At 41.6% G+C, this 16828-nt stretch overlaps 1 protein-coding gene across 10 annotated transcripts in view; it reads right to left on the reverse strand.

The window, feature by feature from the left end:
* The window catches only part of ZC3H14 (zinc finger CCCH-type containing 14), a gene marked incomplete at its 3' end in the record, with an annotated part of 38255 nt that extends 27639 nt beyond the window's left edge, over positions 1 to 10616 (reverse strand). For 8 of the 10 annotated variants that reach the window (XM_082648060.1, XM_082648059.1, XM_082648063.1 and 5 more), the window contains exons 1-7: positions 10481 to 10616; positions 9956 to 9998; positions 4901 to 5015; positions 2398 to 2438; positions 1727 to 1922; positions 943 to 1372; positions 243 to 403 (exon numbers count right to left, since the gene is read on the reverse strand). In XM_082648060.1, the coding sequence (XP_082504186.1) occupies positions 243 to 403; positions 943 to 1372; positions 1727 to 1922; positions 2398 to 2438; positions 4901 to 5015; positions 9956 to 9998; positions 10481 to 10516 (1022 nt within the window). In that variant the 5' untranslated portion in view covers positions 10517 to 10616. Of the gene's footprint in view, positions 1 to 242; positions 404 to 942; positions 1373 to 1726; positions 1923 to 2397; positions 2439 to 3488; positions 3661 to 4900; positions 5016 to 9955; positions 9999 to 10480 lie in introns of those variants that run through there. The other 2 variants (XM_082648064.1, XM_082648061.1) reach the window with 2 other exon arrangements.
* Positions 10617 to 16828: the final 6212 nt, after the last annotated feature.

Consider the following 16828-nt stretch of genomic DNA (forward strand, 5'->3'; position numbering starts at 1 on the left):
CTTATAACTTTTTAAAATAATGAATTTGGATCAACCTTCCTCCCACCCATATTACAGTTTTTAATATTCTTTGCAATCTTCTCCAATTTTAGGCAACTTCTCTTTCATTAATAGAAGTGTTGCTCAAAAACCAATGGAAAAGTCTTACATGGTATTAAATTTATATTTTCATGATACCCTCTTCAAGGAACCCAGAAGACTCCACCAGGCGATGAAAAATTAATGTAGACATATTCGGGTACCTCCGTTCAGGTTTCGCTGGCACTGACACACTGCTGGAGATGCTTCCTGTACGGGACCCACAATCATCATCTTCCTCCTCCTCTTCTCCATCATGATTGAATTTTTTTACTTTAACAACTGAACTTACCACAGGCAACTTTCTCTTCCGAAAGTTTTCTTCCTGCAATCAGATAAATTTCCACTTACCTAGTCTCAGAAAATAAAATTCTACTACAGAACACTTGCTTCTTTTCAAGAAAACGCCAAGCACATTAAGAATTCATGGGCTATTTCCCTGGTTTCTTATAAAAATACAAGTAATATCTCCAATAGCCAACCTTTAGCTAAAACAAAAACCAGTGCTTTAATTCATTTATAAACAGCAGCATATAGCACTGTTGAGGAAACCAATAAAATGGAGTTACTCAATTGTTTACTGGCAGTTGCTGTGAAGGATCTAATACTGACCTAAAATCCTCGCAAAATGATAAGGTAAGGTTAAAGCTATCTCAACTGTTAGCATCCAGGAAAGTAAACAAGATGTAAAGTATCTGTAGCCAGTTGTGGAGAGGAAAATCTGACTGATGTATTATGTTGAGCAGCACAGAAATCAGTTTAAAACAAACTTGCAGTATGTGTTTAGTTATTCCATGTACAATTTAGCATTAAGAACTGACAATTTTCAGCCTAATGAGTCAGAATTTAAAAGTATATACAAACCTCAATGCTCATCTTTTCTGAGCTGTTTCTGAAGAAGGGACTATAAGTCTCTTCTAAGCTGTTAAGCACTTCTGGTTCACACAAACGTCCTGTTTCATATATCCGGCTAGTCTGAATATCGAGTTGCTTGGCAGCATGAATACTGTTTTGCTGCTGTTGAAACTGCAACCTGTTTAAATGAGCACCACTGTCTGCATTTCGACTTGCAGGTGGTCGATAAATTTCAATAGAAGGGCGAGAAGAACCATACGTAAGTGTCACTGTAGGTTTTTTCTGAGATAAGGGATTCTCCTGCACAAAATTGAGATCTTCATCAATGAGATCATCTGGTTCTGGCTTAATATCAATCACATCTTCAGAGGGTGCTGGCTCCCTCAAAGGTTTCACTGTTGACATTAGTCGGGTTGCAGCTCCATCATCATAAGTCTGTCTGTTAAAAAGGAAAACAAAACCAAAAAGGGTGTGTTACCAATTTAGAGCAGTATCTTCAACTCTTCAAAGGATATTTAGATACATCGTAATGAAAAAGTATGGATAATCCCTTTACGTAGTCCATTAAAAACTACTTTGAAATTGCATTCTTTTTTTTAAACTTTGACTTACTACATTTTATATAAAAGGTAATCATACTTTGGACTTATCCTTCATTATTTTATTCAAAAAAACTGCTCATGACCACCTCATTTCCAAAAATTTCTGAAAACAGCAATTTAAAGACATATTAACTAATGTAAATGTCACATACACACACCCACCTGCCCACAGGTCTACACAAGACTCTTACCTGACATTAGTAGCCTTCTGCTCCTGTGAACTTGTAGAAACCCTAGATTCTCTTTTTTCAGGTCTAGTGCTAGAAACTGCAAGAGGTGGCACTGCAGCTTCATGCCTTCTCTCATCTCCTCGACTGAAACTGCTCTTGTTTGAAGGTACATTACTATCAAAGATGTTGGTATCGGAAGACTTTAGACTAGAGGGGTCTAGAACGAAAAACACACAGTCCCTTGAAGCTATTTTTATTACTTTGAACCTTCCCCTTCTTCACCACCAATTTTAAAGCAATAAATATGTGTTCTTCCACAACATTTTTAATGGGTGAATATTATTCCATACATAGTGATATAATAATATATCTAATTTATTATTACTGGACTTTTAATTTTCAATTATAAAACACTGAAATATCCTTGAAGCTAAATCATTGCACACATCCATAATTATTTCCTTAGAATAAATTGCATACTTTCCCTTCCCTTGTTCAAATCACCTTCGAATTATATTAAGTTTATTGCTTTTAAATTCATAAAAATGTGGGCTTCCTCAAAAACTTCAAATGAACTACCATTTTCAAATTTATGGTTTTTTTCCCCAAAGCAGTATAAGTGACTTCAGAAAAACGATCATATGCTATAGCAAATTCCAAAAACACTCACACATCATCTTTATGAACCTTACCAGTTGTTACAGAACGAAGTTTATCTAATACACCATGAAGCCTAAAAGAAAAAAACCAAAAAAGTTAAAGCTTCTGTTAATCAAGAAACATTGGATTTCAACTGTCACTCTAAATTTGATGACATTTTAGATCTAGTCTTCAGATAAACACTGACAGATGGTACTGAATGGAATTTAATGGATAAATAGTATTAAAATTAAGTTTTACATTTTTTTAAAAAGGCTGTACATGAATATTGTAGAATAATCAAAAATCTTATTTTTTCATCACTATTTTCAACACCTAGCCTCTGCAAAAATAAGGGCAATGATTATCATCTGACCACACAGCGCTGATCCACAAAGAATATCATTCTGTTTCAAAAGAACTAAAGATTCAAGGTAGATAAAAGGAGATAAAATACCATAAACGTAAAGTAACATTATTAAAATTGTTTTAAGCACAGTTTAAATTTATTTTTTATCTACTTAGATGGTTTCTGGAAGAACTTTATCCTGAGAGGTGAAAAAACTTTAAAAATAATCTCAAAATATACTATATCACTTCATTATAACTACTGTTTTCAAAACTAATGCTGTAAACAAGCCACAACCTTAATTATAATATAACCTATTTTAGTAGTTATGTACAAGGCAAAACTGTCTTACAATCCTTCCAGGAGGCCAGGCATCCTAAAAACACCAGAAATATCTCATTATAATAATGTTTCACCCAGAACCCAGTCACATGCCACTATCCCCTAGGATACAGTTATTGCAGGGCTCCAAAGAATGAGAATAGTCTGTTTGTGGCGGGTGTAAATGAACACTTAAGAAAGCAAAGTGTCAAAACAGAGACACCATCACTTTTATCAGTACATGGTGAAGAATAAAATTTATGGCAAGATGAAAGAGTTGAATTAATGTGATTTTAAATTCAAATTCAGTTGGCAGTCTGCTTATTAAGAAATTTGTCTAAAGCACTCCCTCAAGTTATCTGAGAAAGGATCTACTAGGTCAATGTCCCATATTACGTTACTGGGACTCAAAGTGATCCAAATGTTGAACCAAAAGTCTAGTCATAAAAAACGTACATGAAACAAAACAAGTACCTGGACCGCTGAAGCATTTTAAAAAAAAAAAAAAAAGCAGTACTCTTGATAATGGTAATTTCCCCAGTCAAAAGCACCATGATCTCTCTTCTTTTGGTAAACTCTGGGGACAAACCATAATAAGTGGGTTAGGTCACCCACACTGTAGGAGTGTATGTACCAAAACATTTAAGGAACAACCACTGCACTCAATGTTCTTCAAAAATGTGTAATATAAACCCAGAGAATTCTGTGTGGAATTTCAAGAAAGCTTCACCGGAGTTATAAAGGATACAGTTTCCCATTGGGGCCAAAATGCCTGTAAGACAAACTTTGGTTTAAAGGCAAGTTAACCAGTTTCATATCCCTCCTTATTGCCTATCTGGTCTCCCAGTCTCTTGCCATTCAAATTAAGCAGGCCACTGCTCATGCAACTTTTGCTCCATCTATCAACTTGTGCTGCAACTGGTGGTTCCCAGTGAGGACCTTTATATGATCCTTCCTGCTCTGTTCTCAGCCACATCGTTACCCTCCCCCAGCTCTCACTCTACCTCAAACCTGGTACCAGAACCTGGCCTGCCTTCATAAATTAAATCTCATGCTTTTAGTCAGTATTCTCAACCAAAGGAATATGTGGTTTGAAAAAGGACACTGGAAATTAAAATACTGATTTATATTTGAACACAAAGTTGCCTATTTCAAAATTCCAGACTTCAAAAAGCTCCAAACTGGGCTTCCCTGGTGGCGCAGTGGTTGAGAGTCCGCCTGCTGATGCAGGGGACACGGGTTCGTGCCCCGGTCCGGGAAGATCCCACATGCCGCAGAGTGGCTGGGCCCGTGAGCCATGGCCGCTGAGCCTGCGCGTCCGGAGACTGTGTTCCGCGACGGGAGAGGCCACAACAGTGAGAGGCCCGCGTACCGCCAAAAAAAAAAAAAAAAAAAGCTCCAAACTAAAAAATTGATTTGAAATTTTGTCAAAAAACCTTGCCTCCTAAGTTAGCTGACTGAAGAAAGCAATTCAGGAAGTCAACCCAGTCCAAAAAACATTTATAACTGGTTTTGGTGGAGGGAAAGGAATGATAACATGCTGAAGTTTACAAAAGAAACGTATTAACTACAGTCAACACATACTAAGGACTTGTTATGGGCCAGGCACAGCTGTGAGCACATTACATGTATTAGCTATTTAATTTTCACAACCACCCTATAAAGGTGATTTACGATACCCATTTTGCAGATGGAGAAACCAAGGAAAGAGGCAGATCCAGGATTCAACCTTGGCAGTCTGGCTCCAGAGGCTGTGCTCTCAACACTCACAACCTGCCTCACAACACTGAATCTGACTCTCCTCTCAAGAACCTCTTTTCAGACAGAACACCTACTCTTGACTTGAGCCAAACTTTGGTCTGAGGGGTAAATATTCAGAAACATACCATACGGTGAATCGAATTGTGTTGTTCCCTAGAAACAGGGACAGGTCCTCTGTCATTTGGTCCTGACTTTTCTTGTTGGCCACCATCACCATAATGTAATCAGGAAGTTCTTCATCTATTTAAAAGGAAAAGTATATAAAAACTTTTTATGCTTTCCTTAATATTTTCTTCTACTTGAAGCTGATGTGCTTGAAAATATAGATGTAGTTCTAAGAATGTCAGCTCTAGTGGAATTATGCTGGACAAAAAGTATAGCTTTCTTTCTCTTTATTCCATAAGTATTTCAATTACTAGAAGAACAGGAACTAGGAATAACTAATAAATATTTACATAACTAGATATTCTGAATTACGGTATCAAACTTGAGAGTGCATTCATTTCCTTTAATCTTTTTTAATAATGCTCATTAACTTCAGAAAAGCTTCCAGAAAGCATACTGGACATTTCTCAAGAATAATACTGAGTTTTGTTCAGTTTTGTGCGTGTTTGTTTCAAAATGACACTCATTTCTCAAGGAACACCTTTATCCTTGGTAAAGGCAGATTTTAATTAGGGTAACAAACTTGCAGCAACATCAAATAAACTAAAACCACCCCAAAATTATACATCATTTAAAAAATTTAATCTTAAGATTAGTTAAATGATTTCTACTCAACTCACTGTTTCATTCTTATATCCTCCTAACAGTGAATTATGAGGGTGAGGTCTAGGACCAAAAACAAACAAAAAAACCCCAAAGCAAAAGCAAAAGCTATTTATCAGGAACTTTGATCCCTACCAAAAAAAATTCCTTTAGATTCTTTAATACCTTAAATATTCACAACATTTCTATGTAGGCAGAAAGGTTCATTTCAGAACTACTATCAGACATTTGTTTCAAGAAGAAATATCAAAAATCCAGTTCAAGAAAAGCACAAATACACTAAAGCCCTATCTACAAATGGAAACAGAGAAATCAGAATACTTGCTAGAAGCATGCAATTCAACGTGAGGAGATAAAAGAACAAGTAGCCAGTCATTTGTTATTTTCTTTGTAAAGTATCAAAAGGCTCCACTGCTTTCTGGCAACTTTAGTAAATAAGCCTCACAGCTTATTTACACAAAGTGTCCCTACCATGGGCTGCCATTGGTAACCCAGGAAAGGAAAACAAAGTTGGGGTGCTTTGGCAGTCTTGACAGTTTTTCTCCCTCATAATGTCAGTAATGAAAACAAATAGGCTGTGCTTTCTGACACTATATATTAGTTTGCATTTTATAAAATTTTATGTAAATGAGGTCAGCAGTTGCTCTGGTACAGGGTGGGGACAAGGACAGACGGTAGGGAAGGATACAAAAGAGCCCCAGGAAAACCCAAAAGGAAACTTTTGGAAGTGATGGATATGTTCATTAGCTTGATTATGGTGTATACATATCAAGACATAGCGAACTGTAAATAGGTGGAGTTTATAACAATTATATTTCAACAAGGCTGTTAGAAATTCTAACATCGTTCTCTCAGTAGACACAAAATGAGAAATAAGAATCTAATGAAAACTAACGTGTTTCTGGGACTTCCTTGGCAGTCCAGTGGTTAGGACTCGGTGCTTCAATCCCTGGTTGGGAACTAAGATCCCGCAAGCCTTGTGGCACGGCCAAAAAATAAATAAAATAAAGTGTTCATGATACATTCCTACAGAATTCTAATAGCATTCTCAAGTTCATCTGAAATCTATGTACTGAAAAACAGTAAAATGTTGACAGTTCCTGCAAGTTCATACTTCCTAAAATGTGAATTTAAGACTGCTCTGAATTATAACTGCCATCTCACGAAAGTACTCCATTTTAAACAAACACAAATGAAGCCGTATCAACTCTTAACAAACAGCTGCTCATCTTTATATCCCACTCAATGCCTTGAAAATAGATATTCAAATATTTACTAAAGAATTGTTTCCATAAAAAGGTTTCCAGTACTTCAGCACAAAGAAAGGGATTAGAAAGTCACCCTTTTCAGAAGGACAATGATGCCTATACATTCAAATAATTAGGTAGCTAACTGTAAACAAATAATGTATATTTCAAATAGTCTAATGGTGATCCCTGTTTACCCACTTAATCAACATTTATGAAAATATCTGGTGCTCTGCTAGGCCACTGAGACACAACCAATATGAAGTCTCTGCCCTCAAGAAACTTCCAGTCAAGAAGTAGAGACAAACAAGTTGAGAAGCTGTGCTAATATGTTAACAGCTGGGACAGATGAGTTCAAGAGGAGCATACGGGAGTGACTCCTATCCTTCTGTTCACTCACCAAGTTTCTATTATGAAGCAACCATAATAGAAACATCAACGACCCAGAAGACCTGAGTTCTTGGGTCTTAAATCTGCTGCTGACCAGCTGTATTTAGCCCTCCCAAGACTCCATTTCTTTATTTGTAAAAAAGTAAATTACCTGCCATCCCCACTCCAGCATTGTGTTCAGGTACAAATAGAACTCTATGAAAATATTTTGAAAACTATAAAATACATGATATCTTTACTACAATTACACTTCCCATTGGACTTCGTCAAGCTTGTAACCAGGTTTTTAATATTAATAGGCTCAAAATTCTTGGTTTGAGGTTTCTGATAAATGATAGGAATCATCAGATTGAATTTAGACCCAAGTAATATGTGTTTATGTTTTCATGTGCTAGAATTACTAAAGTTCTCACTGTAGGTTTTCTGTGGATTTCTTTTTGACCCAAAACAAGTTCTTGGCACAAAGCTGGCATCCATTAAATGTTGAATGAATAAAAGAATAAACAATCCTGGTTCAGCTTCATCTTTAACCTGTGAGCCTCAATTTTCTTATCTGTTAGTCTTACAACAATCCTGACAACAAATAATTAGTATGTGGCAAACTACCATCTGGTCTCAGGCCCCCCTTTACACTACTGAAAATTACTGATGATCCCAAACAGCTTTTATTCATGTGCGTATAGCTACTGATATTTACCATACTAGAAACTGCAACTCAGAATTTTTAGATTTCTTAATTCGTTTAAAATAATACACCTATGCCATAAACAATAAACCTGTTTTACGTTGTTCTAAAAAAAGAATGTGAAGAAAATCTGGTCTCACACAGGTATGCAACGGGAAAAGGGGTATTTTAGTACCCTTTTCAGATAATGTGGATATTCTCCTGTGATACTACACCAAAACTCAACGAGTGGTAGTTTCTTGAAGGTAAGCAACAATACTGAATCTAAAAACTGTATCAATGACCTTTTTGTACTCTGTTACATGAAAATCCATTGATCCATCCTGCACTTTTAATGGATCTTTCTTATCCCTGTACAGTTTAAAAATATTCATGCATTGGTCATTTGAAAAATTACTGGTTCACTGAGCTAAACAAACCACTGGCATACGGATACATTTCATTATACAGTATAGAAGAACCATTTGCTAATATCACCACACTGTCAAATTTATGGAGGAAGACAAATTTTCCAAAATTCTGATTTTCATTTGAAAGCTCAACTTTGTCATTGGCAACAAACTTTACTAGTTCTTTACCTTTGCTCACTTTCAGGAAAATGTCTGCCAAAAATCCAAATTATGTAACTAGCCCGTTAGTCTTTCTTAGAAGTTAAAAATGATGTTCCAAAGGGTAAAAGGGGGGAGGGGGATGGATAAATTAGGAGTATGTGATTAACAGATAAATTACCATAATAAAACAGATATGCAACAAGGACTTACTGTATAGCAAAAGGAACTGTATTCAATATTTTTTAATAGCTTATTAACGGAAAACAATCTGAAAAAAGTACATATATATGTAAAACTGAATCACTTTGCTGTACACTTAAAACTAACACAATATTGTAAATCAACTAAACTTTAAAAAATAGTTCCAAAAAAAACAAAAGAAAAAAAAATTCCATGGAAAAGGTGGCTAGGTCACTTCTCACCTCAATCACACAAATTCTTTGCCTTAAGACAACCCATCATGCTTCAGTATGGCAGAAGTACTATGAGCACTTCCTATTTCCTAACACCACATATTAAAAAGATGTAGTCAAGGCCAGGGTTTAAAAAAATATCTTACTTCATCACTTACATTCATAAATGAAACTGGCCTCTTTTTTTTTTCTTTGTAATTGCAAGTGGAAGGGTGGTGAAGAATACGATAATTTCTTGTAAAGTTTGGTGTGAGATACTGATTCGGGCTAAGGTACCAGCAGTTTTACTCACCACTTTTGCACAGTCCAAATGTCAGCACGGTGAAAATGGCAAATACCCTGTCAGTATTAATATGAAAATAGTTTTGACTTCAGAGACCCTTGGGGTCTCCCACACCTGGAGAACCACTATCATAAGTGGTAGCTATTATTTTTACAGGAGGCACCAGCTTTGGAGCCAAACAGACGCAGGTCTCAATCCATAAAACCTTGCTCAAGCCAAGCACCCAAAGCCTGTTCCCCTGCTTGTACAACTGGGGATATTACCACTTACCTTCCAGTGTTCTCCTGGGGATTATCGTGACCTAATGCATATACGACAATAATTAAGCACAGTGCCTGGCCCAGAGTAAACACTCAAGTTATAATTTATAAAAAAATAAAAAGAAAAAAGACACATTACCATCGGGAGGTAAGAAAAAAAGGGGCAGGAAAAATAAAGAGATCTGAAAATAAAACTCACTGAACCACGAGAGAGGTAAATGCCAGACAGCATCATGCACATGCAAAATAATAATTCTGAAAAATGAAGTTCAAGAGGAAAGGAAAGAAAATAGGAAAAACAACAGAAATCAGACAAATATTAAGGAAAATATGACAGAGCCTCAACAGAGGAAGCTAAACGATTTCAAAACACCCTATTAGAAGGGGATCTGGGAAAAAAAACAATGTTGCATATAAAGCTTTCAATGGAAAGATAGTACGGAAAAGAAGTAACCAGGGAGTATCAGATTCGAAGGTAAAAGGGCGTCTCTCCAAAGTCAAAGGCATGATAGGAAAAATGCATTCCTAAAATTAAATTCGCTGCAAATTCTAAAGTCTATTAGGCTAACAACAGAAGACTTACCAACGTAAGCTCCTAGTTCTTGCAATTTCCCCTTAATGGCACTCTGAGGGAAGAAAAAAACCATCGTGCGCGTGAGAAAGGCGGCCCTGGGAAAACAGACCGACTGCAGCGCAGAGGCAACTTCGCGAGCGCGCACACCTCCTGCCCCCCGGGCGCCCGAGTGGGGGTGGGGAGACGCCTCGGGCACCCCAGTCCCACCCCGGAACCCCTCCTCCGCGGCGCCCCCCGCGGCGCCCCCTCCAGCTCCCCGCGCGGCTCTCGCCGGGACCCCAACGCCTCCCTCAGATTCCCGGCGGCTCCTTCTTCAGCCGCGAGCCCGCTCTCTGAGGCCGCGGGTGCGCCCAGGCCCAAGGCGGCCTGGCCGAGGAGGCGCTGCTCGCCGACCCCGCGGCCAGTCAAAAGCGTCGGCGACGAGCAGGCCGCGGCGCCCAGGCCGGGCCCCACACCCCCCGTTACTCCTGACAACCGCGCGCCCGCCCGCCCGCCGAGGCCCGGCTTCCCGCCCCCGCCCGACGCGGGCCTCACCCGGATCTTGCGGCTGATCTCGGTGCCGATCTCCATGGCTCCGGGGCCGGCGGTGGGCTCAGCACCGCGAAGGGTTCCGCTTACTGGGAGCCGGAGTCCAGCTGCCAGCCCGCAGCCTCACCGCCTCCACCACCGCCGCTCCCGGCCGCGCGCTCTGCGTGACCCGCCCCCACCGGCTCGAGCCAAGTCGAGCGCGCCTGCGCCTAAGCCTGCGCCTGCGCGCACTCGGGCCCGGGGAGCCGGCACTCTGGCGACCTCTACTGGCCGGGAGGAGAGCCGCGGTAAAACCTTAGAATCAAAGTAAGCGTAGAGAGAGGACTCCCCTCTCCCCATATCTGCTAATTCCTGAAGTGGTATCATTAGTTATTAATTGCTGCATAACAAATTACCGCACACATTTACCATCTTGTGGTTTCCATGGGTCTGGAATCTGAACACAGCTTAGCTGGATTCTCCGCTCAGGGTCTCATAAAGCTGCAGTTGAGGTGTCAGGAAGGCTGTGTTCTAGTCTGGAGGCTTCACCGAGGAAGAAGCCACCTTCAAGCTCATTTAGGTTGTAAGCGGAATTAATCTCCTTGCAGCTTTATGAGTGAGGGCCTCAGCTTTCTCCCGGCTGTTGTCTGGAGGCCACCCTCAGGTCAGAGATGTTGCTCACACTTCCTTGCCGAGGGCTTCACCAACATGGCTGCTCACTACATCAAGCCCGGGAAGAGAGGATCCCAGCCCAGTCCTTCTTTTAAAGGCTTTCATTTGATTAAGCCAGGGCCTCCCAGGGCCTGACCCCCAAATCAACTGATTTAGGGTCTTAATTACAAAATTAGATTGCAAAATCCTTCAACCATGCATATTCATTAGCTGCAAGCAAATCACAGGTGCTGCCTGCACTCAAGGGGAGGGGATTACAAAGGGTGTAAACAACAGCGGCAGAAATCTTGAGGCCACCTAGGGTCTGTCGGCCACACGGTCCTTCATCTCATAGAATCCTTTTTTTCTTCGGAATTACTATAACGTCTATGTGGGAGCTACTAGTATGACACTATCCTTTCTGTAATGTTCATCTCATTTGCGTGCATGTGTGTGTGCACATGTGCGTTTGTTCTCTCTAACAAAATTATAAACTCCTTGTAGGTCTGTATTTCTCCAGAATTTCTTTTGGGACGCTAGACACATAGTAAGCACTTATTAAATATTTGAAGGATAAAATTAATTAATGACCTACATTACAAAAGCATTCCTCACGGATAAATCCAATGATCATGCACTCATTCAACATTGATGAGAGGCAGCAGAGCAGAGTGACTGAGAACAGGGACCCTGGAGCCAGACTGTCTGGGTTTGAATCCCAGCTCTGCTACCCTCTCTGAGACCTTAGGCAAGTTGCTTATCCCCTCTACCTTAGTTTCCTCATCTGTGACATAAGTATGATAGCAGTTTCTCCTTCATAGAGTTATTATGAGGATGAGGTAAGTTCATAGTTGGGAAGTATTTTGAACTGTGCTTGGCTCATTGCAGTACTGTGGTTGTTGATTAAAAATTAAATGCCTACCCTGAGTCAGATGCTCTGCTACGAGCCAGAGCACAAAGATGAGTGAGACTGAGTTCCTGCATTAACAACATTCACAATCCAAAAGACAGGCACCTTATTTCTATCTCTTTACCCACCATTTCAGAACTAAGAATGCAAACACATGTTTTGCCATTACTGCATACAAAATCCTTAGTCAATATTTAGATAATAGTGAAAGAACATTTTATGAAAAATAGAGAATGTTTTCATTAAAATGTATTCAGAATAGGTAAAACTTTTTTTTAAAATGTATTCAAGAAAGAGTCAACTTTCAAGACAATCCATTTAAAACTGCAGAAGGAGACTCGCAGGCTGCTTAAGAACTTGCATATTTAGATCTCAGGAGTGTGTCTGGATCACAGAGGGGATGACCCCACTAAACCGATGGTGTTCAGTGGTCTGACATTGTTACAGGTGCTTCCCTGTAAGATGCATCTTCATAAACCACATTGCATCCAGAGGAAGATGATCATAATGATGCCTGAAAGAAACCATTAAAGGGACTAGTGGTATTCAACTTGAAAAAGACTAAGCAGGACAATGAGAATTATTTTCCGGCGTGGAAGTTCTCTCCAGTTCAGGAGGAATGACATATTTTGCTCTAGGAGACAATGAGGACTAGATTTCAATGAATCCCAGTTGAGGGCTCTGGGCTGTTTTTCAAAGAGAGAAGATTACTAAAAAGAGCATTGGTTTTGAAGTCAAAGAGGTCGAGTACTAACCCCAATTGCATGGAGTCCGTTGTCTTCTAACACTGGCCCCCTAGCATCTCCAGCCTCCTCTCAGGGCAGCATTCCAACTGGGTGCTGCACATCATTTGCAAGTGTCGGGGGAGAGGAGGACAGAAGAGAGGTGTTTGGGGGTGTCCTTCAGCCTGGAATGCTTTTCTCTTTTTTTCTTTGAATGCCTAATGAACTTTTTATTTGTCCTTCCAGACACAGCCAGAAGCTGATCATAGTGATAAACTGAATATCACTCCACTTAGAATATCTACCCATTAAGTGTATTTGCCTACTAGAATTATATATTCACCTGTTCCTCACATGGTGAGTCTTTGAGCACAGGGCCATACATCTTATTTATCTTTCTCTTTGCAGCATTTGGCTTCCAAGAGATGAGGTTTGAATAGACAAGTTTTTTCATTAGTGAATATCTCATGGCATGTCTACCCTTGGATCAAAAGCCCTTAAGTGTTGGGAATTCCAGTCACAGCAATTGCTTTTGCTATGGAAGCTGACATACTTTTCTTCATTTTCTTGTCCATTGAACAAATATATTGCCAGCATCATCATGGTAATTTATATAGTGAGAGATAGTGGGTACTCACCAAGTATCAAAGCAGATTAATTTCTTAACCCCTAAGGAAGTATCAGTCAGTGTACCACCAAAACCACAATTTCTTTCCCTTTATTGAACATCTTTTCACTGTAGAAATGTTTAAATCTTTACTTTGTTTTAAAGAGAATTACCTTCACAGGAAGAAGAATGTATATCACTTCTGGGTAGCAAGAGGAGGTAAAAATACAGACAGATATGTAATTGCTTATTTATCTACACACTCTCTGTAGACGGGTGCATAGTATCATGGTAACACCAGTTACCCCCAGGAGGAGTGCAGGAAAGTAAGAAGGAGACTTTTCCTTGCACCGTTTTGTATCTTTTGGGGTTGAACCATATAAATTATCTCACTTCCTTCCATACAAACAGAAGCCAATAATAATTTCATGCCGAACACTTTGAAGTCTTTGTTCAAGTGGCTTGTCATGGGGCTGTTACTGTCAAATTAACATGGTTGCAGGAAAATAGAGCTTAAGGACTTGGTCAGCAAGTGGCACTTGTGGACCGTGAGGGAGGAAGTTCAGCTCAGTGTATAACATCGCTTGGGTTTTACAATCATTTTCTATTTTTAAAATTCTTTTATTTTCTTCCCGATTCAATTAACAAGTTTTTATTTAGTGCCTACCCTCTGCCCAGTAGTGTCCTAGGAATTCTAGGAGATATAAAAGAAGCCTACATGAAACAGTTTTTAACGTTCTTGCCAAGTGTGGGGATCACTGTGGAATGGGGTGGCTAGCAAGTTGTGCTGGAAGCAGAGCCTTGAATTGACGCTTGGAGAGCAACAGAAGGCTTAGACAAAGGGAAGGGGGGGGCGGAGGTGCTCTGGGCCAGGAGAAACGGTTTGATGGGGGCAGTAGGGGAGAAGAGAGGAATAAGGATGGTCATAAGAGGCTGAGGCCGATTTAGAAAGGCCCTAAAAGGTCAGGCAGAACAGCTTAGCCTTAGGGGTCCATTGGGAGTGATAAACCTCAAGGAGACGTAAGCCTAGTATTCACATGGAAAGAAGAGAGAGCACAAACCAGAGGCATGGAGACCGCCCTTGTTGCAGTAAGTCAGATGTAAAATGATGAGGGATGAAGGTTTGGATTAGAATGGGGGGGGGAGGGGGGCATTCAGGAACAGAGAGGAAAGAAAGCATTCATGAGATGTTTCAAAGGAGGAAGTGGCAGGCCTTGATGTTAGGCTGGAGATGGAGAAGACTCACACGTAATTTCAGTTTTTCTATATTGGGAAACCAGAGAGCCACTCATTTTCTCTTTTCTTCGCACACGAATTGACCCCCTCATGGTGTCCAGTTGAAATTCAATTATAAGCAGAATTGATTGATTTTCTTCCATATAGAAACACATGTAATCCTATTTGCCTTGAGCTCCATTACCCAAGCTGAGTCCTGCCTAGGGTTTGTTCTTCCATCGCACTCCTACTTCCAGGATGGCGCTTTCCACTTAGGCCTTGTTTGTCATGCGTATGTGCGGTGTGTAGGTTTATTACCCACCAGACTAGAAGTCCTTTGTGAGCAGGGACCATGAGTAAGTACTCACTAAGTGTCTGTTAACTGTTGAAGAAAATGAGATCTAAATGAAATGTAACATAAGAAAGCTTTCCAGAAACATATTTTTTAAAAAAATCATTTAAATAAAATTTACATAATAAAAATTTCTCTGCTCCAATCACTCAAACCATATGCCAGGGAAAGGCGAAACACCCTATTGTGATGGTGTTAGGGACACAATTTTATTCCTTGGCTTAAGTGTTGCCATGCAGTAATAAAAATAATAATGCAGTGTAATAATACCATGTAATAATAAAAATTGCTAATAGGGCTTAGAATGAAACATTTCACACAAGTTACTGGATAGTGATTATTATTATTATTATTTTCGGTATGTGGGCTTCTCACTGCTGCGGCCTCTCCCGCCGCGGAGCACAGGCCCTGGACGCACAGGCCCAACGGCCATGGCTCACGGGCCCAGCCGCTCCGCGCCATGCGTGATCCTCCCGGACCAGGGCACGAACCCGCGTCCCCTGCACCGGCAGGCGGACCCCCAACCACTGCGCCACCAGGGAAGCCCAGATAGTGATGATTATTATTATCATTTTACAGGAGATGAGCAGGCACAGAAAGGTTAAGAAACTCGCACACGGCGACCCAGCTAAGTAAGCGTTGGCGCTGAGATTTGAACCCAGACAATTTTGACTCTGGAGTTCCCCATCCTTAAGAGCTTTACTTTGTACTGCATTAAGCACACAGCTCTTTTGAAGACCTACAGGTTATTTGAGGCATAACCTTTTTCAGGGGAAGGGGACTTTGGCACCCTGTACTACCAATCAGTGTTTTTCCTTTTTTTATGGGCTATATCCTTAGACGTAAGCATGGGAGGAAGAAATTGAATGTTTGAACTGTTTTCAGAAATGTATAAGAGTAAACGAACAACTCCAGCAATAATAGAATTTTACAGAACACCTAAGAACAACACGGGAATAAAACCCTTTACATGGCACCGAAATAATATCCCCCTCCTCTCATTTTTATTAAAAGCCTTGCTTTATTTGGAAACTCTTAAAATAAGTGGTCATAGGATTAAAAAAAGCCGCGGCGCGCCCCCTCCCCTGCGGCCGGGCGCAGCTGTCCGCGCCTCCCCCGCCCGCATTCCAACTCTCTGAGGTCACGGGCAGCCACCGCCTCCCCGGATCCGCCCGCCCGGCCCAGGGGGAGGGACGCCCGGCCCCGGCCGCTCCGCTGCTCCGGCCGCGCGTCCTGTGCCCGTCCGCCCGCCTTCCTGCTGCCCCGGCCCCCGGCCGGTTTCTTTGTGCGGCGCTGCCGGCCGGCGTGTCCCTTCTCCGGGCCTCTCCCCTCGCCGCGGCCGCCGCGGGACCCTGCGCGGGGGAATGCTCTGCGGGCCGAGTTCGGGGAGACAGGAAGTGAGGCGTGCGAGCCCCATGAGCGCGCCGCGGCGCGGGCTGGCGTGCGGGCGCGGCTGCGGCGGCCGCGCGGCGGGGCCCTGGGAGGCGGGCCGCTGAACTGGGCGCGCGGCCCCGAGGATGCGGGAGCGGGAGCAGGTGAGGGCGCGGGGCCCGGGCCGGCGGGCGGCGGGGGGCGGGCGGGCGGGCGCGGGGCCGAGCGCTGGCGTGTGTCCGCGAGCCGGGACCCCGGAGCGCGTCGGCCGGCCCCGGAGTCCTGGAGGATGGGTCCCAGCTCCCAGACCTAAGGCAGGAGCGTAACAAAGAAAAAAGTCTTCTTTTCCAGGTTCTCTCTGATCTACTTGAGTAATTTCTAAAGGGGTCTTCAACTTGTATTCTGAACTCCTCGGCTGATTGTAGCGGCTTAATTCTGGATCAGAGTTTTAAACGTTTTAGGCATATTTGTGCCTCTTAGAATATTAAGTGCGAGATTTGCTAGGTAACTTTGGCGAGAAGGCGAGTAGGGAAGGACTGTTTCGTGG

The sequence above is a fragment of the Grampus griseus genome (genome assembly GCF_964374135.1).
Source record: "Grampus griseus genome assembly, chromosome: 2".
NCBI classification, from domain to species: domain Eukaryota; kingdom Metazoa; phylum Chordata; class Mammalia; order Artiodactyla; family Delphinidae; genus Grampus; species Grampus griseus.